This window comes from Mustela putorius, unplaced genomic scaffold (genome assembly GCF_011764305.1).
Source record: "Mustela putorius furo isolate JIRA1106 unplaced genomic scaffold, ASM1176430v1.1 tig00003987_pilon_pilon_pilon, whole genome shotgun sequence".
NCBI lineage: Eukaryota > Metazoa > Chordata > Mammalia > Carnivora > Mustelidae > Mustela > Mustela putorius.
The window spans coordinates 2,826,375-2,853,288 of NW_025422126.1; the positions used below are offsets into that span (position 1 = coordinate 2,826,375).

Genomic DNA, 26,914 nt, shown 5'->3' on the forward strand with positions numbered 1-26,914 from the left:
GATCAAGGAGTCTGAGATGGGGCAAGATTCCAGGACCCTGGGATCACAACCGGAGCCGAAGGCAACCAATTAACTGACTGAGCTGCCCAGGTGCCCCTAATAAATTGCTTCTTGTTAAAGTGTCCTTGAGGGCACCTGGGTGGCTCAGCCTTCAGCTCCGGTCATGGTCCCAGGGTCATGGGATTGAGTCCCGAATTGGGCTCTCTGCTCAGCAGGGAGCCTGCTTCCTCCTCTCTCTCTGCCTGCCCCTCTGCCTACTTGTGATCTCTGTCAAATAAATAAATAAAATACTTTTAAACAAGTAAAGTGTCCTTGAAAAACCCTTAAGTTATCAAAATCTGGTATCAGGAAGCTGAAAAGCTAAGAGTTCTAGTGTCTCTTTATTTCTGTGGTATCCTCCCTTTTTCCGGGATAGAAATCAAGGTCTTGTTTGAAAAGGGATAGGCCATTGGGAAAATAAAGCAATATCTATTTCTCTTTTTGTGGAAGAGGGCAAAAAGAGCTTGTAGTTGAATTGATGTAATTAAATGTAATTAAATGTGGTGCTGTGGAATTCCATTATTTTTCCATTTCACTGGTAGTTATATGCATTGATCGGTGTCTTGTCCCATTGACACAGAATTGTCTTATTGAAGAGTTTGTACTTAATTCAGCATAATTGTAGTTTTGTAGTAGAGAAGTAAAAATTATTAAAATACAGCTCTAATTAGCTAAGTCTGATACGTGAGTTTAATGCTAGTGGGTGGTGGGTAAATTGGAAGATGTGAAACTGGAGTCTGGCAGACAAATTAGGAGGAAGCTATAGCAATAGTGCAGTGTAGCAGTTCTCAAAATTTGAGATCTTTGGACTCCTTTATACTTTTAAAAATTATTACAGATTCCAGACAGCTTTTGTTATGTGGGGTTATATCTACTCATATTTACTATACTAGGAATTAAAGCTTCAAAAGATATTGACTTAAAGAATAATAAACTCATTTTTTAACATAATAGTTTTATGAAAAATCACTAAAAAGTTTAGTGACAAGGGTGATGGATGTTTGTAAATCTTTTTGATGTCTGACTTAGTAGAAGATCACTGGATTTGCAGATCTTTTGCATTCACAGTTGATAAGTTGTTTTGATTGAAGTATGTGAAAAAAATCCCAGCCTCATACAGATGAGTAGATGGAGAAGAGTGTTTTAATAATCTTTTCAAATAATTGTAGATATTCTCCTCAAACATTTCTTTATTTATTGACAGAGAAAGAAGGCATACGCAGAGGGAGAAGCAGGCTCCCCACTGAGCAGGGAGCCCGATGTGGGACTCGATCCCAGGGCCCTGGGATCATGACCTGAGCCAAAGGCAAACCCTTCACGTCTGAGCCACCCAGGCATCCCAAACGTTTGTGAAGACTTGTTGCAATATGGAACCTGAAGCCATATTATTATTACTTTTTAAGATTTTACTTATTTCAGGAGCACCTTGGTGGCTGATTGAGTGCCTGCCTCTAGGTCAGGTCATGACCTAGGAGTTCCAGGATCAAGCCCCACATTGGCTTCCTGCTTAGCATGCTGTCTGGTTCTCCCTCTGCCCCTACCCCTGCTTATGCATGCGTGCTCTCTCTCTCTCTCAAATAAATAACTAAATAAGAATCTTAAAAAAAAGATTTATTTGAGAAAGAGCACGCATGAACGCATTCAGCAGAAGGGAGGGGAAGAGGGAGAAGCAGATTTCCTGCTGAGCAAGGGAGCCTGATGTGGAACTCTGGCCCAGGACCCTGGGATCATGACCTGAGCCAGAGCTGACTCTTAAGTGAATGAGCCACCCAGGTGCCCTGAAGCCATATTATTGAACTTAGTACAGTGTTACATTTAAATATCAGTGGTTTGTCTTGCACTTTGAATGGATATTTACTCATGCATAATTTTATGACATCGTGCATTGGTCATTAAGAAATCATTGGTTCACTGGGTTATGTAGCTCTTCCGAATGTTGGCAAATTTAATTATACAATTGTTAACATTTCCACCCATCTCATCAGATAAGTCTTAAGAATGAGCTGTCAAGCTCATAGTGGCAGGCAATTTCTAATTTTCATTTCAAATATGAATAACCATCGTTTGTCATTTATTCTCTGAAGTAAAAATGGTGTTCCATGAAAGATCAGCTGGTTCAGCTTTCTACTCAGGTAATCACACAGGTGTTTTTCTTTGAGATAGCTCTTGTATTTCCATGTACAGAAGTGCTTTTGAGTATTTACCATTTTCTCTCAAAGAATAATCACAGAATATTTTTAAAAATGTGTACTGAAATGTCAAGAATTAATACAATCAGTAATTTTTACAACATCAAAGGCTTTCACATGAAAGTGTATTTTTTGTGTGTGCTGTGTATGGCAATGAAGAATTCAGTAACTGTTTTATAGTTTGGGTCATTGTCCTGATTCATGCTCAGGCTCCAGCAGTTTCATACATCATTGCTTTTGCCCCCTAGTGCTGAGGTTAGTACAGTTAAAAAAAAAATGTAAATAATGCCTTAGTATTGTTATGAACATAGTTTCAACTTCATGGACACTCTGAAATAGATCTCAAGGACTTTTAGGGACCTTCAGACCTCATTTTCAGAATTACTAATCTAGAAAGGACAGTGATTTTTCACATCGGTTCTTTGAAAGCACTCTGCTGGTAGAGTTCTACTGAACCTTTCCCTCTTTACTTTGGCCAGAGCAGCTTCTGTGTTGGGTTACATAGCTAAAAATATTTGAAAACCACTGATCAAGAGAAGAAAGAACTGACTGAATTAGGACTGTTGTTCAGGAAAGGAGCAGTTAGTTCATGCTTCATGAATGCATGTTGCACTCACTCATCACTTCATACCTTGTTTATTTCTGCATGCTCCTTTGACATAGAGACTTCTGGTGTCTACACACCTTCTTGGTGGATTAAGCTTCTTAAGAAATAGGGGAAGGGGGGCGCCTGGGTGGCTCAGTCGGTTAAAGCCTCTGCCTTCGGCTCAGGTCATGATCCCAGAGTCCTGGGATCGAGCCCCGCATCAGGCTCTCTGCTCAGCCGGGAGCCTGCTTCCTCCTCTCTCTTTGTCTGCCTCTCTGCCTACTTGTGATCTCTCTCTGTCAAATAAATAAATAAAATCTTAAAAAAAAAAAAAAGACATAGGGGAGGGGCTCCTGGGTGGCCCAGTGGTTTTAAGCCTCTGCCTTCGGCTCAGGTCATGATCTCAGGGTCCTGGGATTGAGTCCCACATCTGGCTCTCTGCTCAGCAGGGAGCCTGCTTTCCCCCTCTCTCTGCCTGCCTCTCTGCCTACCTGTGATCTCTGTCTGTGTCAAATAAATAAAAAAAAAATCTTTAAAAAAAAAGAAATAGATGAATGGATTTGTAGACTAAAGGTGACTTGTTGGGAATGAGACTAGAGAGGTGAGATGAGTGGAAGAGAATGATCAGAGTGACCTCAGTGTGTGTGGAGCAAGTGTGTGTTTTTCTTTGTTTACAGTGGTATTTTATGGTTATTTTAAATGGTCACTAGAGGACAGTGAAGTATTTGTGAAATCATTTTATGTATGGTGATCCAGCTGGGCATTGAGCAGTCAAGGCTTAGAGCGAGGGGAAATTAATTTACATTTTTCTTACTAAAAGTATTATAAAAATATTTGTTGAAAAGGTAAACAGAAACCTGCTTATGGGCGCCTGGGTGGCTCAGTGGGTTAAGCCGCTGCCTTCGGCTCAGGTCATGATCTCAGGGTCCTGGGATCGAGTCCCGCATCGGGCTCTCTGCTCAGCAGGGAGCCTGCTTCTCTCTCTCTCTGCCTGCCTCTCCATCTACTTGTGATTTCTCTCTGTCAAATAAATAAATAAAATCTTAAAAAAAAAAAAAAAAAAGAAACCTGCTTATGGGTATAGAGGTTACTTTTAAAAAAATTAAAAATCTTAGGAAAACAAAAACAAACCTAATTTTGAGGAGCTCTAGTCTGAGGCATCTTTGTCCTTTAGTGTGGGCTGGATAATCCCTGTTGTTAATTGTAGACATAGAGGTCTGAAAGGTTGACTATCCTGACAAGTACAGTTACACAGTAGCAAATGGCAGGGTTTCTTAAATTCCTTTTTAACTTTTTGAGTTAATTTTAGATTTTCAGAGAATTGCATAGATAGTAAGTGGTGGAGAGTTTTAAATACAGATTTGTGTTACTCCAAAACTGATATACTCTTTTCACTACTTCTGTTTTTCAAATGAAGGTTATGTTAAAGGAGTGAAAATGCTACTCAGCACAGCGAGGAAAGGAGCTCAACTAGATAATATAGATTATTTTAAATTAATTTATACCTTAATGGATGAAATTAAGCAAAATCCAGATGCTTTCTACTAGAGCAGAAAACAGCTCATACACTCAAGGGGCTGGTATGACAGCAAATATATTGCATAACTCAGAGCAGCTGAGAGGCATTAGTTTACGTAATCATGTTTGGAATGGGGGAGGGGAAGGGGATGTGTTTTTATACTGATAAGAGTCTGAGGGTCTAATCTGGGACAGTGTGGAATAGGTGAGGCTTGAACAGCAGTTTTTATTTTTTATTTTTTTTTTTTTTTTTTTTTTTTTTTTTTTAATTTTTACGTAATCTGTACAGCCAGTGTAGGGCTGGAACTCAAAATCCTGAGATCAGGAGTCACACGCTCTACCCACTGAGCCAGCCAAGCGCCCCAGATATTTTTCTCTTTCTTTTTAAAAATATTTTATTTATTGCTGGGGCGCCTAGGTGGCTCAGTTGATTAAGCATCTGCCTTCAGCTCAGGTTGTGATCCCAGAGTCCTGGAATCAAGTCCCACATCGGGCTCCCTCTTTGCAGGGAACCTCCTTCTTCTCCCTGCTCATGTTCTCTCTTGCTATCACCCTCTCTCTCAAATAAATAAATAAATAAATATTAAAAGATTTTATTTATCGGGGCGCCTGGGTTGCTCAGTGGGTTGAAGCCTCTGCCTTCGGCTCAGGTCATGATCCCAGGCTCCTGGGATTGAGCCCCGCATCGGTCTCTCTGCTCGTCAGGGAGTCTGCCTCCCCCTCTCTCTGTGCCTGCCTCTCTGCCTACTTGTGATTTCTGGCTGGCAAATAAATAAATAAAAATTTTTTTTTTTAATTAAGAAAAAAGATTTTATTTATCATTTTTTTAAAGATTTTACTTATTTGACAGAGAGAGGAGAAGCAGGGAGCCTGGTGTGGGGTTTGATCCCAGGACACTTGGATCATGATCTGAGCTGAAGGCAGACGATTAACCGACTGAGTTATATAGGTGCCCCAAGATTTTATTTTTTTTTTTAATGTAATTGCTACACCGACCTTGGAGCTCTGACTTACAGCTCCAAGATCCAAGAGACACACTCCCCCAACTGAGCCAGCCACGTGCCCCTGAACATCAATTTTTAGAAAGAAAAAGTGAGGGGGTGCCTGGGTATCCCAGCTCAGCAAGGAGCCTGCGTCTCCCTCTCGCTCTGCTTTCCCCTGCTTATACTCTGTCACTCTCTCTGTTAAATAAAGAAATAAAAACCTTTAAAAAAAAATACAAAAGAAAAAGGGACATAGTTTTTAGAGAAAAGCGAATGTTCTAACAAAGGAATGGCTTAACTGGGATTGATCATAGGAAGGATACAGTAAAACAAGGGGATAGCAGGTGGTTTTGCTGGGATGTGATACCTGGTGATTAAGACTAAGCTAACTTTTTGGAATTCTGCCTAACTCTCCCATCCCTTTTCTATGCAAGGCAAAAAGTAACAGTTATTTTTCCATTCAGTTTAACTGTGGAAGATAATTCCTGTCTATTCTAGTATTTTTGTGAAGATTAGATGAGAAGATATATGAAAAAGTACGTTTTGTAAGCTGGGAAGTAGTACTTCATTCATCTAAGAGTTACTTACTGTTTTTGCTCTTAAGAATTTTGTACAGAGGAACTCAGTAAAGTGGAGAGAAAAAATTACTTCCCAGTTGTGTAACTTTCTGTTGTCAGCAGCAAGCTTGCTTAGTCATTCATTTTTTTTTTTTTTTTAAGATTTTACTTATTTGTTTGACAGACAGAGATCACAAGTAGGCAGAGAGAGAGAGGAGGAAGCAGGCTCCCTGCTGAGCAAAGAGCCCGATGCAGGGCTCTATCCCAGACTCTGGGATCATGACCTGAGCTGAAGGCAGAGGCTTTAACCCACTGAGCCTCCCAGGCGCCCCTTGCTTAGTCATTCAGATAGTGCTTAAAGTTGGCAATTGCTGGGTTGTTACCCTGTTTCAGGGACTGTCCACCACTCTTCTGGAGGAAAACTGAGGTCGATCTTTGTTCCCAGAGTTCACAAAGCACACAAAAGTTTATTAAGATTCATTTGGGGGGCGCCTGGGTGGCGCGGTGAGTTGGGCCGCTGCCTTCGGCTCGGGTCATGATCCCAGGGTCCTGGGATCGAGCCCCGCATCAGGCTCTCTGCTCAGCAGGGAGCCTGCTTCCTCCTCTCTCTCTGCCTGCCTCTCTGCCTGTTTGTGATCTCTCTCGTCAAATAAATAAATAAAATCTTGAAAAAAAAAAAGATTCATTTGGGATAATGGGGGCAATACTGGACTACTGATGTCTATTAAGGCTTCCTCTTATATCTGACAGTCTTTTTTTTTTTTTAGATTTTATCTGTCCATTTGAGAGAGTGAGAGCATGCAGGGTAGGGGAGGGGCTAAGGGAGCAGGAGAAGCAGACTCCCTGGTAAGCCAGTCGCAGGCTCCATCCCAGGACCCTGAGATCATGACCCAAGCCAAAGTCAGACATGGCATTGACTGAGACATCTGACAGTCTGAATTACTAATTAGAAGATCGAGCACAGGGCACCCCTGGGTGGCTCAGTGGTTTACGCGCCTGACTCTTGATTTGATCTCAGCTCACTCAGGTCTTGATCTCAGGATAGTGAGTTTAAGCTATATTAGGCTCCACACCCAGTGGAGCCTACTTAAAAAGATCAGCACAAAGAACAAAGTAAATTATTTAATGGCATTGTTTCTCTCGGTATAGGACTATTTCATTTTAATCTTTTCTTTCTAAATATGTCTTACCAAAAAAAAAAAATTGCAGTGAGTGTAAGTATATCTATCCATAAAGCAAGTGGTTAATCTTTGCAGGAAAGTTCTTCTAGGCCACATAAATTGTCATTCTATAAGAGCGAGCTGTTTCCTTTCTGATGATTGGAACTGTCATGTTTGCCAGAGAAGTGTGTCTTTGTCCTGATAGGGCTGGAGTAATAGTGCCAAATTTTGGTTTTATAGCTTTCTTATTTATAGTGAATGCAAAGTCATTTTACCTTTAGTTGCCACTGTTCTTTCTGTGGGAGCTCTAGGCTCTATACACACAGCCAATAGTCAAAAGTAGCTTTGTGATCATGCTCAATTTCACCATTTGTAAAATAGAGATCAAAATACCTACCTCTTTGGATTCTTGGGAGGTTTATATGAGATAATTTGTAAAGTGTACTTAGGCCAGTGCCTGGGACATAGTAAGAATTAAAATGTTAGCTGCTATTTCAGTTTGGGACAGGTTAATATATTTAAAAGGATAAAGGTTTGAATGTGTGATATACCTTTAAATTTTTTTAAAGATTTTTAAAAAGATTTATTTATTTATTTGACAGAGAGACACAATGAGAGAGGGAACACAAGCAGGGGGAGAGGGAGAAGCAGGCCTCCCACCGAGCAGGGAGCCCAATGCAGGGCTCCATCCCAGGACCCTAGGATCATGACCTGAACCAAAGGCAGAGCTTAACGACTGAGCCATCTAGGCGCTCCTAACCCCCCCCCCTTTTTTTTTTGCTATGCCTTTGAACTAAAATGGATTTAGAAGTTCCACTCCAACAATCTCTAGTATTACTTCCTCCCTTTTTTTTAAGAGGGGGAGATCTCTAGTGTGAGTGAGGGAGGGGCAGAGTAAGAGAGAGATTCTTAAGTGAGCTCCATGCCTAATGTGGGGCTCAGTCTCAGAAACCCAAGATCATGACCTGAGCCAAAATCAAGAGTCACATGCTCTGAGAACTGAGTTAGACAGGCGCCCCCATATGTATTTATTTATTTATTTATTTATTTATTTGACAGAGAGACACATCGAGGGGAAACATAAGCAGGGGAAGTGGGAGAGAGAGATGCAGGTTTCCTGCTGAGCAGGCAGCCCCATGTGGGGCTCAGTCCCAGGAACCTGGAATCATGACCTGAGCCGAAGGCAGACACTTAATGAATGAGCCACCCAGTGCCCCCCCTTTTTAAATTTTACTTTATTTTATTTTATTTTTTAAGATTTGGAGTGAGAGCGAGCACAGGCAGACAGAGTGGCAGGCAGAGGCAGAGGGAGAAGCAGGCTCCCTACCAAGCAAGGAGCCCGATGTGGGACTCAATCCCAGGATGCTGGGATCATGACCTGAGCTGAAGGCAGCTGCTTAACCAACTGAGCCACCCAGTTGTCCCTAAAATTTTTAATTTTTTAAATTTCAGTGTACCAGAATTCATTGTTTATGCACCACACCTAGTACTCCATGCAATACGTGCCCTCCATAAAACCTACCACCAGGCTCACCCAACCCCCCCCCCCGCCCCTTCAGAACCCTCAGATTGTTTTTCAGAGTCCATAGTCTCTCCTGTTTCGTCTTCCCCTCCAATTTCCCCCAACTCCCTTTTCTCCATCTCCCCATGTCCTCCGTGTTACTTCTTGTGCTCCACAAATAAATGAAACCATATGATAATTGACTCTCTCTCTGCTTTATTTATTTATTTATTTATTCTAGATTTATTTATTTGACAGAGAGACACAGTGAGAGAGGGAACACAAATAAGGGAAGGTGGGAAAGGGAGAAGCAGGCTTCCCACTGAGCAGGGAGCCGGATGTGGGGCTTGATCCCAGGACCCTGGGATCATGACCTGAGCCGAAGGCAGACACTTAATGACTGAGCCACCCAGGTACCCCTCTCTGCTTGATTTATTTCACTCCACATAATCTCTTCCATGTTGATACAGAAGTTGAGTATTCATCCTTTCTGATGGAGGCATAATACTCCATAGTGTATATGGACCACATCTTCCTTACCCATTCATCCGTTAAAGGGCATCTTGGTTCTTTCCACAGTTTGGCGACCGTGGCCATTGCTGCTGTGAACATTCCCCCTCCCTCCCTTTTTTTAATGGGAGAATAGAGTTAGTACAGATTATCTGCATCCTCTAGATCTTTTTTGTTGTTGCTGCTGGTAATAGAGGAAATAAACGTGAGGAATAAGTTTGGGTCCTCTGAATTCTTTGCCCCATATATCATTTACCTTCCTTTCTCCATAGGCAACCATTTTCATGTATTTTTTCTAGTCTCCCCTTTTACTCGTACTGTGTATATACATATCAATAAATAAGAGTATATTTTCTTTTCTTTTTTATATAATCTGCCAATTGTGTCTCTTTGCAGTTTGCTTTTTTTCATTAAACGTCTTTTACTTGAAATAACTCTCTAAGGTAACTGTCCAAATGTTCTGGTGGTGTCCTATTCTTGATACCATATCCTAGGTACATACATAGCAGAGTGCTCTGATTTACTTCTTCAGTTGGATAATTTAAGGTTAAAGACGTCTGTCTAATGAACTGATAAGTATATTTATTTATGCTTATTATATGAGAGAAGCTGAGCTCTGGTTGTAAAATACAAGGCCAGATAGGATAGGTACACAAATACCTATTCTTACCTGTGTACCTTATTTATCTTGGTCCTCATTTCCTCTCTTGTCTTTCTAGTTCCCCAAGGTCCAGTTCACATTCTGAATCCCCACAAATTTTTCCTCATATTTCCTGCTCACATTCTAATTTTTACTTCCTCTTGTGCTTCCTGGCACTTACTGCTTTTCCAGTTTTAAACATGTGGGTCCTTTCTCTGATTATATCAGAAATCACAAACTCAGAATCTGTTGGGGTCTACAGGCAGCTGATGGAAATGAGTGATGCTGGGTGGGCACTGTGGCACATTGGAGATTACACTTCACCAAAGTTGGGGGAGGGGCAGATGCTACTAAACTCCAGACTATTACTAAATGATTAGAGTCCCTAGTTTGCTTAATCATTAGGTTTTTTATGAGAGACCCAAAATCTGTTTTTTTTGACATAGCCCTATTTTAAATGTTATCAGCTGGTTTGTGATAATAAATACACAAACATAAACATTTCTGCATACATGCATACATATATATGTGAAATATACCATATATATAACAGACCAAACAACTTTTTGCTGGTTGTATTCAGCCATTTTGTGATCTCTTCCTTTTTCCAACATCTTAATTAAATGAAAAATTTTACCAAGAGCCTTCTTTCATGATTATCCTTTTGTTCTGAGAATTCATCACACTTGATTTTAAGTAAGAAGTTACTTCTAAAATAACTTGATCAGAGGCACCTAGTGGCTCAGTGGGTTAAAGCCTCTGCATTCTGCTCAGGTCATGAGCCCAGGGTCCTGGGATTCAGCTTGGCATGCCATCGGGCTCTCTGCTCAGCAGGGAGCCTGCTTTCTCCTCTCTCTCTGTCTGCCTCTGTCTGCTTGTGATCTCTGTCTGTCAAATAAATAAAATCCTGGAAAAAAAAAAAAAAACTTGATCATACAGCCTTTGTTTAAAAAAACACATTAGTGGTGGGGCGCCTGGGTGGCTCAGTGGGTTAAGCCGCTGCCTTCGACTCAGGTCATGATCTCAGGGTCCTGGGATCGAGTCCCGCATCGGGCTCTCTGCTCAGCAGGGAGCCTGCTCCCTTCTCTCTCTCTCTCTCTCTCTCTCTCTGCCTGCCTCTCAGTGTACTTGTGATTTCTCTCTGTCAAATAAATAAATAAAATCTTTAAAAAAAAAAAACAAAACACATTAGTGGTTATCATCATTAGTTTAGAAAATCAGTACACTTGACTGTCCAACAACAACACTTTGAACAGCACATGTCCAGTTACGTGTGGAATTGTTTCAATAATTACAGTACAGTACTATAAATGTATTCTTTTTTTTTTTTTAAGATTTATTTTATTTATTCGACAGACAGAGATCACAAGTAGGCAGAGAGGCAGGCTGAGAAAGAGGGGGAAACAGGCTCCCTGCTCAGCAGAGAGCCCGATGTGGGGCTTGATCCCAGGACCCTGAGATCATGACCTAAGCCAAAGACATAGGCTTAACCCATTGAGCCACCCAGGTGCCCCTATTTTTTCTTCTTTATGACCTTTTAAACATTTCTTTCTGTAGCTCTTTACTGTAATAATGTAGTATATAATGTACATAACATACAAAATAATGCATTAACTATTTATGTTATTGATAAGGCTTCTAGCTAACAGAGGGTTATTAGGTACTTAAGTTTGGAGGGTGCCAGAAGTTCTAATATCTTATTGTTTAAAGGTCAGTTGTATATGTTTCAGATCCTTTTTTTTTTTTTTTTTTGGCAAAATGAAAAATATTTAATACACAAGAAAGCACAACAGAATCAAAAGGTATTAATAGCATTACATAGTGCAAAACCCAGAAAGATACAGAGCCATTAATTTATTGGTGCTTAAAGAGACTAGGCAAAAAAACACATGAAAATGTCTCCTTTCCTCCTTTATTGAGCTGGGCCACTATTCAAAAGGTTATCTGACATTGCTTTTTTCTGTCCACTTTATGAAACCACATTTGCTACATGCTGATTACGCTTACCTGACGAGATATGTTATTTGGAAAATCGCATGTTTTCTGTGTATTGGAAGTGCATTTTAGGCCACCTACTCAACAGATCCTTTTTTAGTTTCTGGGATAGTAAACCAATGGTACTATCAATCCTGGAGAAGTTCATTGTGTATTGGGGAGGGTTGGATTTTTCGAAGGTTGAGCTTCTTGGGAAGCAGACTCTGAGTTAGAAATAGTCTTCTTGCATGAGTTTTTTTTTTTTTTTTAATATTTTATTTATTTATTTGACAGAGAGAGATCACAAGCAGGCAGAGAGACAGGCAGAGAGAGAGGAGGAAGCAGGCTCCCTGCTGAGCAGAGAGCCCGATGCGGGACTCGATCCCAGGACTCTGAGATCATGACCTGAGCCGAAGGCAGCGGCTTAACCCACTGAGCCACCCAGGCGCCCCTTGCATGAGTTTTATTACAGTGTTTTGAGATAACCACCTTGGGAGAGAAGGGGAATGGGCTGAGGGAGAAATTGAGTTGTGATATTATCTTTTTTTTTTTTTTAAGACTTTATTTATTTCACAGACAGAGATCACAAGTAGCCAGAGAGACAGGCAGAGAGAGGAGGAAGCAGGCTTCCTGCTGAGCAGAGAGCCTGATGCGGGGCTCAGTCCCAGGACCCTGGGCTCGTGACCTGAGTGGAAGGCAGAGGTTTTAACTCACTGAGCCAACCCAGGCACCCCAAGTTGTGATATTATTTTAAATGTTTTTTTTTTTTTTTAAGATTTTATTTATTTGACAGACAGAAATCACAAGTAGACAGAGAGGCAGGCAGAGAGAGAGGAGGAAGCAGGCTCCCCGCTGAGCAGAGAGCCCGATGTAGGACTCGATCCCAGGACGCTGGGATCATGACCTGAGCCGAAGGCAGCGGCTTAACCCACTGAGCCACCCAGGCGCCCCGTGATATTATTTTAATGACTGCCTCAGCAATCCTGTGGGAATGTGAAGCTGGAAGCATCCTTTAGAGTTAGCTTTTAAGTGGGAGTGAAGGGACCTCATTTTGCATGTGGACTATCCTTGGAAGAGGATATAACACTGAGTAAGGCAGCTTTTCAGTGGAGGCAGTTCTGAAAAGGATCAGTAGCTCAGGGTTATCTTTTAGTAATACTTTGCACCAGCTGGGACTACAGATCCTTTTCTCTTACAGGAAGATCTGTGTAGTCGGTATTATCACACCGTCCACCATAAAGAGTCAGAGTCAGGATGTATACTTATAAACAAATCATCATGTGCTGTGTAAGCCTGGAGGAATGACTTGACTAATTGCTAGAAGGAGCTATGAAAGCTTATGGAAGGGATGACATTTGAGCTTGAGCTAAGATTTTTGTTTTTTAAGATTTTATTTGAGAGAAAGCACAACGTGCACACATGAGAGAGGGGAAGGAGCAGAGGGAGAGAGAGAGAATCTCAGGCTGACTATGCTCTGAGTGTGGAGCTTGAGATTAGGACCTGAACCGAAGCCAAGAGATGGATGCTCAACCAACTGAGCCATCCAGGCATCCCCTGGGCTAAGTTTTAAAGAATGAATTAGTGGGTTTAGAAGGGCAAAGTGTGAAGAATGGGACATCTTTCATTGAGTCACTGGCATTTCATAGCATAGTCAAGAAAATGATTTGTTTAAAGGGCAAAGGGTTAACTGCATTAGCCATTCTTCAGTTTCTAGCAATTATGATAAAAATCATGAAGCTGTTTCCAAAATCTTGGTTTGTTTCCATGGTGATAATTAAAAAAAACAAAAACAAAAAACACTTAAATCCCAGTATGCTCAGGCTTGAGACTGAGCAAGCCCATCATGGCCAGAACCCCAAAAAGACAGGCTGAACTTGAGTGAGAACCTTTTTTTCCCAAGAGTCCAAATTGGATTTGGTCCCCGCGTTGTCCCTTGTGCTTAGATCTGGAACAGATGCAATGAATTTCTTTAATACTGAACATGTTCTTTGTTGCTTTGTATGTTCCCTCCTAGGCTTGAGGGTGTCCATGGGAAGTCAGAAGATAGATTAAACTGGGGCTCTACCACTTACTACTTCTTTGATCTTGGGAGGCTAGGTAAACACTCGATCCTCTTTTCTCATCCTTAAAGTACAGATAGTGATGCATAATAACATAATTTTAGGATTGTTGAGATAATGTATAAAAGCTTATAAACCTTTAGGTGTTTCCTAGGATATTTTATTACTGTTTAAAATCCCTTATGAAATATATGTGATGTTAGGTTTTTATGTTAGGATAAGATTTTTAAATTTGTTTTTTAAAATTTTCTTAATTTGAGAGAGTGAATAAGAGAGCATGAGCAGGGGAGGATCAGAGGGAGAGGGATAAGCAGACTGTGAGATGAGCACAGAGCCCAAAGAGGGGCTTGACTTCATGATTCTGAATCATAACCTGAGCCGAAATCAAGAGACACTTAACCAAGTGCTCCACCCAGGCGCTCCAGGATAAGGTTTTTTAAAAATAAGATTTATTTATGTATCTTAGTGTGTGCCCTAGAGGGAGTATTGGAAGGGGCAGAGGGAGAAGGAAAGAGAGAATCTCAGGCTGACTCCCCGCTGACTGGGGAGCCCAGCGTGGGTTCAGTCTCATGACTCATGAGATCATGACCTGAGAGAGTTGGATGCTCAATTGACTGTGCCACCCAAGCGCCCCTGTTAGGCTAAGAATTTTAAAAAGCAAATTTTGATTGTTAGGAGCTATGGATTTGGCCTGTAGAACCTAGTTCCCAAATTAACACTAAAACCTTTAATATAAGGGTGAATGTCACAGAGAAAAAACTATTACTTAGCTTCTGAATCCTGACACATCTGCTGTATAGATGTCAGATATACATGAACAGATTGCTGGTTGTGGGGATGAATAAGAAAATGGATGGCAAATTTAGTGTAATAACTGTTACTCCTTACAGTTTCTGCTGTGCTGATGATGGGTCAAAAAATGTAATCAACAGAGAGTGAAGTGGATGTGATAGGGCTGTTGCTCAAGACAGCAGTATGAGAGATTGCAGTCAAAATGAAATTTTCGAGACATCTGACCCCTAGCACAACTGTCAATTCCAAATGAACGGTTGAAAAACAAATACATAGGAAGACCATAGAGGTCTAGACTTCTGCTAAGTACTTCCAAGAATATTTTCCCTGGAAAGAAAAGTTGACATTTAATAGGGGAAAGGCTCATTCTGTACTGTGTGACACCTGTTAAGTTGAGAAGGCAGGAAACTCCAAGCAAATCTCATTACTAAAAGAGAAATGATGATTATGTGAAATATAGCCTCTGGTTCCAAGAGAGTGCAGTAGAGTAACTTGAAGAGCCTTTCAAAATACAAATGTCTACATCCCAACCCTGGACATTAATTAATTTGGTCCTCATCTCTAGAATGGGGCCTGGGGGAGGGGTGGTTATTTTGAAAAGCTTGCTAATTCTGATGTGGCTCTCTTGAACTACTGGTTTCAGTGAGCTTTGTTTAATTGGAATTAGTAAATTCCCAGATGTTGGGATAAAGAACTAAGTGTTGGAGTTTTTTCCTAGGGGAGTTGAGTGGGCAGAATGTATTTAGGGACAGCTTCATCTTTTCCAATGTTGCACAAAATGTTTTGGTTATTAGAATTACTGAAAGTACTAAAGGGTAACTAATATTGTGGGGAGCACCTCTAAGTGTTTAATTCTATTATATGAATGGGGTATGATATTACTAGAAGAAAAAAACTGTTCCATCATGTTTAAATAATGGAAAAATCATCCTGTTACAAAATCCAGATAAGCATAATTGGCTATTTTCTGAGATTTTTATATTAAAAGTACAACGTTTACTAAGTATTTTCTTGTCTGCTGGCTGATAAGAGGTAGTAGTAACCTTAAGTTTAAGGAAAATTTATCAGGGACAGTGTTGACTTTTTTTAAGTTAACATATAATATATGATTTGTTATTCGTGTGAGTTGGGGGATTTTCACCAAAGATTTTCTGTAATGTTCCCAGACAAAGATAGGTAAGTAGGAGACCATAAAGAAAGGTCTTAAGAAGTTATTTCAAAGAGAGTGTCAGGGCACTAGAATCTCGAATTTGGAGATGGGAGGAGGGACATACGTAGTTTAAAGAACATTTACCATTACAGCATTTTATATACCCTCTCCCCCAAATAGGGCAGAAAAACTTTTTATAATGCAAAAACAGCCTGACAACAATTTTACCTTCTCAGGTGGTTGTGATAGCAGAATATCATTATAATTTTTAATCAGTATTGTGGATAACCTCCTAGGTCTGGCATAGTGGACCCAAAATCTTCATTAGAAGGGAACTTAAAAAAGTTAAAAAAACCAAAAACATTGTTTTAAAGGGATAATTGTTGGTGAGATCTGAAGTTTAATCTTAAATTATGGTACCAGTAATTCAGTTCAATTTTAGAAGGCCTTTTATTATATAGAGTTTTAGGATATTGAATGAGAGTGAACATTATGCTGTAGTTTGGATGGGACTAAACTTGTACAGTGACATTTTCTGAAAGAATTAGTTTGTATTCTGTGGTCCTTAAAAGGTGATCATTTTTTCTTCTTTTCAGCTTGCTGAAGCAAAGACTCATTTTGAAGATGTTTAATAAGTCATTTGGAACACCCTTTGGGGGTGGCACTGGTGGCTTTGGCACAACTTCAACATTTGGGCAGAGTAAGTCTTACAAAACAAGGGGAGAAACTTAAGCTATTCTTACTAAGAACAAATCCATTCTGGTGGCTGAAATAAAAAACATAGGAAATAACAAGTGCTGGCGAGGGTGTGGAGCAAAAGGAACCCTTCCTTGCCCGCTGTTGGTGGAAATGCAAACTGGTACAGCCACTGTGGAAAATAGTGTGGAGGTTCCTCAGAAAATTAAAAATAGAATCAGCATACAATCTAGTAATTCCGCTACTGGGTATTTACCCAAAGAAAACCAGAATATTAATTCAAAAAGAAATGTGCACCCCTATGTTTATTGCAGCGTTATTGGTAAGGTATGGGAACAACCCAAGTGTCCATGGATTGATGAATGGATAAATATGTGGATATATACAGTGGAATATTAATCATAAAGACTGAGATTTTTTTTTTAAGATTTTATTTATTTATTTGACAGATCACAAGTAGGCAAAGAGGCAGGCAGAGAGAGAGAGAGAGGAGGAAGCAGGCTCCCCACTGAGCAGAGAGCCTGATGCAGGGCTCAATCCCAGGACCCTGAGATCATGACCTGAGTGGAAGGCAGAGGCCTTAACCCACTGAGCCACCCAGATGCCCCAAGACTGAGCTCTTAACATTTGTATCAACCTGGATGGATCTAAAGGGTATAATCCTAAGTGAAATAAGTGAGAGAAAGACCTATACTCATATGTGGAATTCAGAAAGAAAACAAATGAACAAAGAAAAAAGATATGAAGAAACACAGTCTTAAATACAGATTCTGAAACTAATGAAACTCTGAAACAATATAACACTGTTAATTATACTTGAATAAATTTTTAAAAAGAAATCATTCTGATAGTTTAGGTAGGAATTTTATTCATACTTTGGTCTTATAAAAAAATCTCTTTGATAAATAACTGGATAAGATCTTGTTAGAATTTTATAAGAAATAGAAATAAGTTTGGAGTTTTCATGATTTTTTTATCATTCACAGAAGGTACTTGATATATATATATATGTTACATACATACATATATATATGTATATATATATATACATATATATATATATATATATTTTTTAAGCCTGTGCATGAGCCTGGGGGGAGTTGGGGGAGGGGCAGAGAGAGAATCTTTTTTTTTTTTTTTCTTTTCAAGATTTTATTAGAGAGGGCACAAGGGGTGGGGTAGGATCAGAGGGGAGATGGAAAAGCAGACTCCCCACTGAACAGGGAGTCCAACAAGAAGCTCAATCCCAGGACTCTGAGATCATGACCTGAGCTGAAGCCAGATGCTTAAGGGACTGAGCCACCCAGGGTCCCCTTTTATTTTGTTTTGTTTTGTTTTGTTGTTTTCAAAGAATGTATTTCCTGTCATTGAACTATGGAATTAGAATCTTGGTTGGAACTTGAACATGTGTATTCTGAAAAACCTTTCCAGGTCTTTCTCATGCACTTTCCTAAGTAAGGATCATTCATCTCAGAGACTCTGGAATATATAATGTCTAGAGAGTTTAACACTTTGAGTTTGATGACTTTGCTTTTGTCTGTAGCTCGAGATCATTACTTACCTTCACACTCTTTTTTTTTTAACCCGTTGACATCTATAACTTTATTGAAAAGTCACACCTCTTCACTTTTTTTTTCTCCTGGAACAATGAATAAAATGTTTATCATTTTGGCTTAATTGGCTTAATTTTAACTGTAATTTGTAGTCTGATGGAACTTTGAAAAAATAATTTTCAGTTTAGACCAGTTATCCTGTTCAAACACAGAATATAAAGAAATACTAAGATCCTTTCCAGTGGTCACCTGATTTAGATTTTATTTTGACTCTGGATTTTCCTTTTTCAGACACTGGCTTTGGCACTACTAGTGGAGGAGCATTTGGAACATCTGCATTTGGTTCTAGCAACAATACTGGAGGCCTCTTTGGAAATTCACAGACCAAACCAGGTAGGGATTTTACTTGGAATATGGTTGGTTTATTCTTAGCTGGTATAGGACTTCATTTAGTGGTTCCAGTCCATGTATTTAACAATTTTTTTCCTCTCCATCTCTCCAGGAGGATTATTTGGTACTAATTCATTTAGTCAGCCAGCTACCTCCACAAGCACTGGCTTTGGGTTTGGCACATCAACAGGAACATCAAATAGCTTGTTTGGAACTGCAGGTACAGGGACCAGTCTCTTCTCATCCCAGAACAATGCCTTTGCGCAAAATAAACCAACTGGCTTTGGAAGTAAGTAGGACATCATTGGACTTTTGCATCTAATAATTTGATTTGCTTATTGAATATACTCCCTCTTTTTCTTTTCCCTGTGTTCATTTACCCCCTTTCTCCACCAGGTAGCAAAAACATTGGGGAGAGGAAAACCTCAGAATGTATTGAAAAGTTTAATAGGCTGGAAAGGAGGGGGCTACATTGCTCCAAGATTGAAAATCTAAGAAGCACTAGTATTCAAGGGATATTTAGAGGAAGAGTCTCCTGACATAGAATGACCAGAGAGTGGATGAAAAGCCAGGCCAGAGCAATGTCATAGATGTTAAGACAGGAGAAATTCAAGGATGAATGCACATATTCCTCCATATTGTACTGCAGGGACACCTTCTTCTTGCCTTTTTCACATTGGGTATTAGAGACTAAAGCAGGAATAACATACTAGATGTGACATGGTTGCTCTTCCATTCCTCATCCATGGCAGATATTTTGTTTAATTAGGCTCATGGAGTCCAGCATGGGGCTTGAACTCACAACCCTGAGATCAAGACCTGAGCTAAAGTCAAGAGTCGGACACTTAACCGACTGAGCTACCCAGATAGCAGATGTTTTTAATTGATTGCTTCAATTCTAAATGTGGCCTAGGGATAATTCACACAGTACTTTGAGGTAAGCACTACTAGTTGAACAGGTGTTCCCTGTGAGTTGATGCATTCCCAGTGCAAAAGTATAGCAGAATGAATTTTAGCCAACTAGCACTGTTTCACAGAGGGAAAGTTGTGGGGTATTGAAATATTTAACCATGATAATGTAAAATGCAGTCTAACTTGCTAATTCAAAAGAGATGTGACTGTTTACTTGAAGCCATACATTAGGACATGTTTTTAGAAAAGAAATAGCAGTTGCCAGTATGAAATCAGACTCCTCTTAAATTGGTGATTAAGATATAACTTACTATTAAATACTGGCAGATAGCGTTACTGCTTACTGACATTTCTGCACCTTATGTATAACTTCTTGAGAAGTAATATCTCTCTTTGAAAAATATATTCCTTAGATAAGACTTAAATTCACTTTATGTTATTTTTTGAAATTCAGCTTTTTGGAAAAGTAAGGCAATCAGAATTTATTCTAAGAAATAATCAACATGCCTACTAATTTTTCCATATAATTTTACTGCGCAAAATTTAATGATAATCTGGTTACCCTAATAGGATCATTTGTGTGTTTTGAACTTCTTGGTTTTGTTTAGGTGTTTGTATTAATGTATGTAAATAAAATATACAGTGACCCCTGTTGAAGTCTGTTGTGATGTTTTCAGAAAGACAAGTTCATTCAGCATGTAGTCTTATCAAAAAAGGAGAAATGAGATAAAATTTATGATGAAATAGAGTACCATTTCTTTTCACTTGTCTTCCAACTTTACCCAACAAGAACTTTATAGACACTTAGCTGACAAAGGGATTCAGATTTTATTTCACTTCAGAGTTGGAAGCCTAGAATTATGTATGTGTCTGTATGAAACATGTTTGAAGGTACTTGCTAGGGAGATTTGAAAGAGAGAATTTGAGAATGTGAAAGTAATGCTGCTGTGGCACCACAGCCCAGTTTAAAGATATCTTACAGATTCTTAGACTCTTAACTGGTGCCATCTCATTTTTCTTTCTAATTTACAGATTTTGGAACAAGTACTAGCAGTGGGGGACTCTTTGGTACTACAAATACAACCTCTAATCCTTTTGGTAGCACATCTGGCTCCCTCTTTGGGCCAAGTAGTTTTACAGCTGCTCCTACTGGGACCACTATTAAGTTTAATGTAAGTATTTTCTTCTAGTCTTTGTGGATATTACTCTTCTGTTTGTATATCTCTTTGAAGGATGAAATAAAATTTCTCCATTTTCCACTTATGCATAGTTTTTAGTCTCACTCTTCCTGAAAGTGTTAAGAACAAAATCTCTAAATATTTGTATAGTAGGTATGAAAAGTCATGAAATATTAATCTTGAATATGTGTATTTTTTTTTTTAAGATTATTTATTTATTTGACAGAGAGAGAGAGAGAGATCACAAGTAGGCAGAGAGGCAGGCAGAGAGTTGGGGGGGGAAGCAGGCTCCCCGCTGAGCAGAAAGCCCGATGTGGGGCTTGATCCCAGGATCCTGAGATCATGACCTGAGCCAAAGGCAGAGGCTTAACCCACTGAGCCACCCAGGCGCCCCATTGAATATGTGTATTTGAATCGTGCTCAACCCAATCAAATTCGTATTCACAAGGTTGATTACAATAGGTAGTATGAGCTTGAGCTTGTATTTACTGCATTCATGACTTGGCTCTGAATAATCATCATTCCTTGTATACATAAAGGAATGAGGGGCAAACTTAAAGAAATTATTGAAAATAGGGCCTCTTTTAAGACAAAATCAGAGAGGGAGACAAATGGTAAGAGACTCTTAATCATAGGAAACAAACAGGGTTGCTGGAGGGGTTGGGGGTGGGAGGATGGGGTAACTGGATGATGATCAGTAGGGAGAGCACATGATGTAATGAGCTGGGTATTATATAAGACTGATGAATCACTGAACTCTTTCTCTGAAACCAATAATACACAATGTTAATTAATTGAATTTAAATTTTAAAAAATCAGTAGTCTTAAAAAAGAATAGGGCCTCTTAAGGAGATTCAGGGAATAACGCATCAGTATTCCATGTGCCAGTGAAAAATAAAACCTGTTGATGAAATGGCAGAATAGGGCAGTAGAGTTTGATGTTTTCTTCGACTATTATGAAAGAATGTGGTAGAAGGTTAGAATGGAAGATTTGTTAATGAAAATGTATGGAATACTACTTGATAGAAGATACTTCTTGATGTGATTGGTTGGGAGATATTTAGGATAGGCCAGAGGGCAATTAACCCAAATAAAATCTGGCACAAATAGGTCTTGGCTTAACTTCTTGTTAAAATTTACTCTAGGAAATGAAGAAGTTCTTAGGCAAGGTGGCGAATTCATAATTTAGAAACTGAACTTTATTTTTAAGATTTTATTTATTTGAGATACAGGGACAGAGCACGGTGGAGGAGCAGAGAGAGAGAGCGAGAAGCAGACTCCCCACTGAGCCAGGAGCCCGAAGTGGGGCTCGATCCTAGGGCTCACAGATCATGACTTGAGCCAAAGGCAGATGCTTAACCAGTTGAGCCACCCAGCCGCCTCAAAACTGAACTTTAGAATTTAGAAACATACTGAATTTAGAACCCTAAATTGATAAAAAATTAAATATAAATAATAGTGAAAATACTGTGTGTTCTCTATTAAAAAGTATAGTAATTGAGAAAACTGACAATACGTGTGGAAATCTTTGGTTACATACATCTACAAATACATGTACAAATCTTTAGTTAGTTGTAGGGGAAAAGCCAGTCTTCTGTATTTCTTTCCTTTTTTTTTTAAAAGATTTTATTTATTTATTTGTCACAGAGCGAGGAGCGAGAATGAGCACAGGCAGACAGAGTGGCAGGCAGAGGCAGAGGGAGAGAGGCCAAGAGGCCTCTGCCTCTCAGCCAAGCAAGGAGCCCTATGTGGGACTTGATCCCAGGATGCTGGGATCATGACCTGAGCTGAAGGCAGCTGCTTAACCAACTGAGCCACCCAGGCATCCCTCTTCTGTATTTCTTAATTGCAACAAGTTATAAAGAAGACACTTCAAAAAAATTAAATAAATAAAGTAAACATTTCAGAGCAGAGTAGGAGATAGGACTGAGAAATACAAGTTTAAATGTACATGTTGGGTAAATTGGATAGTTTTTCTTATGCATGTAATCTTAACTGTATATATTTTTTAAAGATTTTATTTATTAGAGAAAGCATGAGTGGGGGGGGCAGAGGGAGAGGGAGAAGCAAACTTCCTGCTGAGCAGGGAGCCAATGCAGGGCTCTATCCTAGGACCTTGGGATCATGTCCTGAGCCAAAGGTAGATGCCCAACTGACTGAGCCACCCAGGTGCCCGTTACTTATTTTAACAATTTTTATTTGAGAGCGAGCATTTGTGCACAAATTGGGGGAGAGGCAGAGGGAGAGGGAGAAGCAGACCCCGCTGAGTAGGCAACCCAGTATGGGGCTCAGCCCCAGAACCCTGAGATCATGACCTGAGCCAAAGGCAGACACTTAACTGACTGAGCCACCCAGCTTCTCCTTAAGTGTATTTTAGTAGATAATTAGATGGCTTGGTTAGGGGCTTAATAACTGTTATAACTATTACTGACATTGATTTATTTAGATAACTTTGACGTAAGCAGGGGGAGATCAGAAATGCAGTATATTAAGCACCCTTGAAACTATCTCATTTAGCAGAAGACCTACAGGACTAGTTATTATAGAGTTTAGTGATTGAAGAATTATGTATGTGAGAGTAGGGATTTAGAGTTTGGACTTAAATATTTGCTTCAGACTTTCAAATTTGCCTTTATCTTCCTTTGCAGCCTCCAACTGGTACAGATACTATGGTTAAAGCTGGAGTTAGCACTAACATCAGTACCAAGCACCAGTGTATTACTGCTATGAAAGAATACGAAAGCAAGTCACTAGAGGTCAGTAAAATGCAATACAGAATATCAGCCTAACCTTTTGATTCTATTGGAAAGTAGGTTTTAAAAATGTTTTGATTTTTTTTTTTTAGGATCAAGTAGCTCACACTGGGTTTCTGTAAAAAACTTAACACACATATTTTTTTTTAAAGATTTTATTTATTTATTTAACGGGGAGCGATCACAAGTAGGCAGAGAGGCAGGCAGAATGAGAGGGGGAAGCAGGCTCTCCGCTGAGCAGAAAGCTGGATGTGGGGCTCGATCCCAGGACCCTAGGACCTGAGCCAAAGGCAGAGGCTTAACCCACTGAGCCACCCAGGTGCCCCACACATATGTTTTTTAAGTCGGCTCTGTGCCCAGTGTGGGGCTTTAACTCATAACCCTGACAGTGAATAAGTCACATGTTTTTAAAAATTTTATTTATGTATTTGAGAGAGCAAGCATGCAAACACAAGTGGGCAGGGAAAGGGGAGGGGCAGGGAGAGAGGGAGAAGCAGACTCCTGGATGAACAGGAAACATGTAGGACTCCGTTCCAGGACACTGAGGTCATGACTCGAGCCAAAAGCAGACGCCTAACCGACTGAGCCACCAAGGTGCCCCTCCAATTATTTTTTAAATTAATGTAGTAATTATACACATCTTGTTTTAGGCAGGGCAATATGCAGCTTGAATATACTGGTGTAGTTCTACTAAATAGTCTTGTGATTTTATGTTGCTCACATTACTTGGGCAGTGTGCGTATACATGGATACGCATGTTTTTAATAAACTCATGGAAAGTCATAAGTGTACCATACGGTAAGTTTTCACCAAGTGAATATACCCATGTAACCAGGATCCACATCAAGTCACAGTGCATTACCAGCATTCCTGATGTCCCCCATGCTCTGACTCCCTAGTGATGATTCCCCCCCCCCTTGCAAAGGGTAACTACTATCATGACTGCCCATGTTTTCCTCATTTCAAATTTTATATAGATGAAATCTTACATTACATACTTTTAAGTCTGTTTTTCCACTTTGTGGGATTATCCATGGTATTGCATGAAGTTACAGTTTGTTCATTCTCAACTGCTGTGTGATTGTGTGTTATGTATTTTGAGTATTGACTCTGATTGTAGCTGTTGCTTCCTCTGTATCCCAAATTATACTTGCTTTATTGGAGTGTACAGAAACACCCTGACTTGTGAGGCAAAACTGTTAATGTTAAACTTCATCCCTTCTTCCCCTAGTTTTCTGAGGCCCCTCACCCTATCCCAGCATCCTTCATCTTTTCAGCTAATTTTTATGTTTGGGGTGGGAGTAGATAAAATTATTACATAGCATTTTACTAAAAGGAAGTACTGTTCTTTAGAAAAGAAAATTAAAATTAAGATATGGTTGGTCCTTTGGCCTGTGGTGTTAGTGATTATGGTATGGATCTTAATGTCTACTCTACACTGTTGTAAGTGTTTTTCTGTAATGGTATTAAGTTAATGTTCTATAATTTTCTGTTTTTTAGTCATGGTTCCTATGTGAACATGGAAATTGAATTCTAAATTTAAGTATTTAGTTTCCTAAATAATTTTTTTGGCTGCATGTTAAGAAAGGAAATACACTTTTGCTTCCTCTAGGAACTTCGTTTAGAGGATTATCAGGCTAACCGGAAAGGCCCGCAGAACCAAGTGGGAGCAGGTACCACAGCTGGCTTGTTTGGGTCTTCTCCAGCCACCTCCAGTGCGACAGGACTCTTCAGCTCCTCTACCACTAATTCAGGCTTTGCATATGGTCAGAACAAAACAGCCTTTGGAACTAGTAAGCACTTGGCACCATATTGAGCCATATTGAGGAGGGACAGATAACTAAACCATAATTGTCATTTTGTGGTAAATGCTGTGGAGAAAAAAAATTCAGGGATGTTGGAGAAATAGAGTATCTGATATATATGTGGGGATGGAGAGAAATAGAGTTTTAAATGAAGATAGTTAAAAAGAGCCTCACTTTGGCCGGCGCGGTGGCGCTCGCCTGTAGTCCCAGCTACTCGGGAGGCTGAGGCAGGAGGATCGCTTGAGCCCAGGAGTTCTGGGCTGTAGTGCGCTATGCCGATCGGGTGTCCGCACTAAGTTCGGCATCAATATGGTGACCTCCCGGGAGCACCGGCCCAGGTCGGAAACGGAGCAGGTCAAAACTCCCGTGCTGATCAGTAGTGGGATCGCGCCTGTGAATAGCCACTGCACTCCAGCCTGGGCAACATAGCGAGACCCCGTCTCTTAAAAAAGTAAAAATAAAAAAAAATTAGAAAAATTAAAAAAGGGGCCTCACTTCGATAAGGTTCATTTGAACAGTGACTTCTCTGAAGAAGGCAGAGAATAAAGCTGTATAAATTTTGGGGGAAGAATATTACAGCCAGAGAAGCTATAAATCTGAAAACCTTGAGTTTTTTTTCCAAAGAGATAAGGACTAAGGGGAAGTATTGAGGGATATAAGGACTATATTTTATAGAACTTTGTGGGCCAGTGTCAAGATCTGAATTTTTATTTGAGTTGGGAAGCCATTAGAGGCTGTAGAAAAAGAAGTCATGTGATTATGAGCGAAGGATCATCTGAAGACTGTTCTGTTAAGAATAGATTGTGGTAACTGCATTTATGAACATAGCATAACTAGAACTTGTGGAATCACTACATTGTACACCTGAAACTAATGTAACATAGTGTATCAAACTACAAAAACTCAAGAAAAAGAAAAAGATTGTAAGGGGGCAAGGGTGAAAACAAATCCTTTAGGAAAGCTGTTGCTTTGTTCACATGGGAGATGATGGTCTAATAATGTCAGATTTTAGGCCCAGTTTGTATGTAGAACTGATGGAGTTTGCTATAGATTGCTTTGATGTGAAATGTGAAAGAGGAACGTCTAGGATGATGATTAAATTACTTTAATACAAATACTACTCCTGTATAGGTAATACGTATATATGATAAAAAGTTCATGAGACACGAAAAAGTCTGTAACCAAAGTTAATCTTCTTTCCCTCCCCCAGCTTCCATTTTTCCTCCATAGAAACAAGCTCTAAGTTAGACTTTTTCATGACCTTTTAGAGAGATTTATACACCCACAAATACACAGATAAATACACGTTTAAGTGGCATTTAACATTCATTTCAGTACTTATGTTTTGTGATATAGTTTAGCCATGTATTCATGATTGAGTACAGTGTATCCTATGCGGGAATTATAAAGAGAAAGCCTCTGTTCTCAAGAAAAACTTAGTCTGACAGGGTTGAAATACACATGCAGATTTTGAGTGTAGTGTGGTGTCTTGTAGAATAGAAAGTTTTGGACTCACAAGAGGAGAAGAGTTGTTGGGGTCAGAATATTATTGTAGGAATTAAAGTCTGAACCAAATCCAGGTTAGGTGAAAAAGGATGGGAAGTGAAATGGTTATCTTCTTGGTCGTGAATGAATGTAGGGTAACTTAGGTATTTAAGAGTAATAAGGCTGTTGCAGTAACTGAGTAATGTAAGGTTTGAGGGTTTGGGTGTTTTTCCCCTCCATTTGTTTTTACTTTCCTTTTTTTCTTTTTTTCTGAAAGGTACCACTGGATTTGGAGCAAATCCCGGTGGTCTCTTTGGACAACAGAATCAGCAGACCACCAGCCTCTTCAGCAAACCATTTGGCCAGGCCACAACCACTCAGAACACTGGCTTTTCCTTTGGTAATACCAGCACACTAGGACAGCCAAGCACCAACACCATGGTAAGGAACCAGGCCCTTAGTTACCTCCACATCTTACATTTA

General features: G+C 39.8%; 1 protein-coding gene across 1 annotated transcript in view; it reads left to right on the plus strand.

Annotated features, from left to right (window-relative positions):
- The window catches only part of NUP98 (nucleoporin 98 and 96 precursor), a 121,852-nt gene that overhangs the window by 3,240 nt on the left and 91,698 nt on the right, over positions 1-26,914 (plus strand). Inside the window, 7 exon segments of the mRNA XM_045071330.1 lie at positions 16,256-16,359; positions 18,200-18,301; positions 18,411-18,587; positions 20,243-20,382; positions 23,037-23,144; positions 24,754-24,934; positions 26,709-26,872. Coding sequence (XP_044927265.1) covers positions 16,284-16,359; positions 18,200-18,301; positions 18,411-18,587; positions 20,243-20,382; positions 23,037-23,144; positions 24,754-24,934; positions 26,709-26,872 — 948 coding nt within the window. The 5' untranslated portion in view covers positions 16,256-16,283.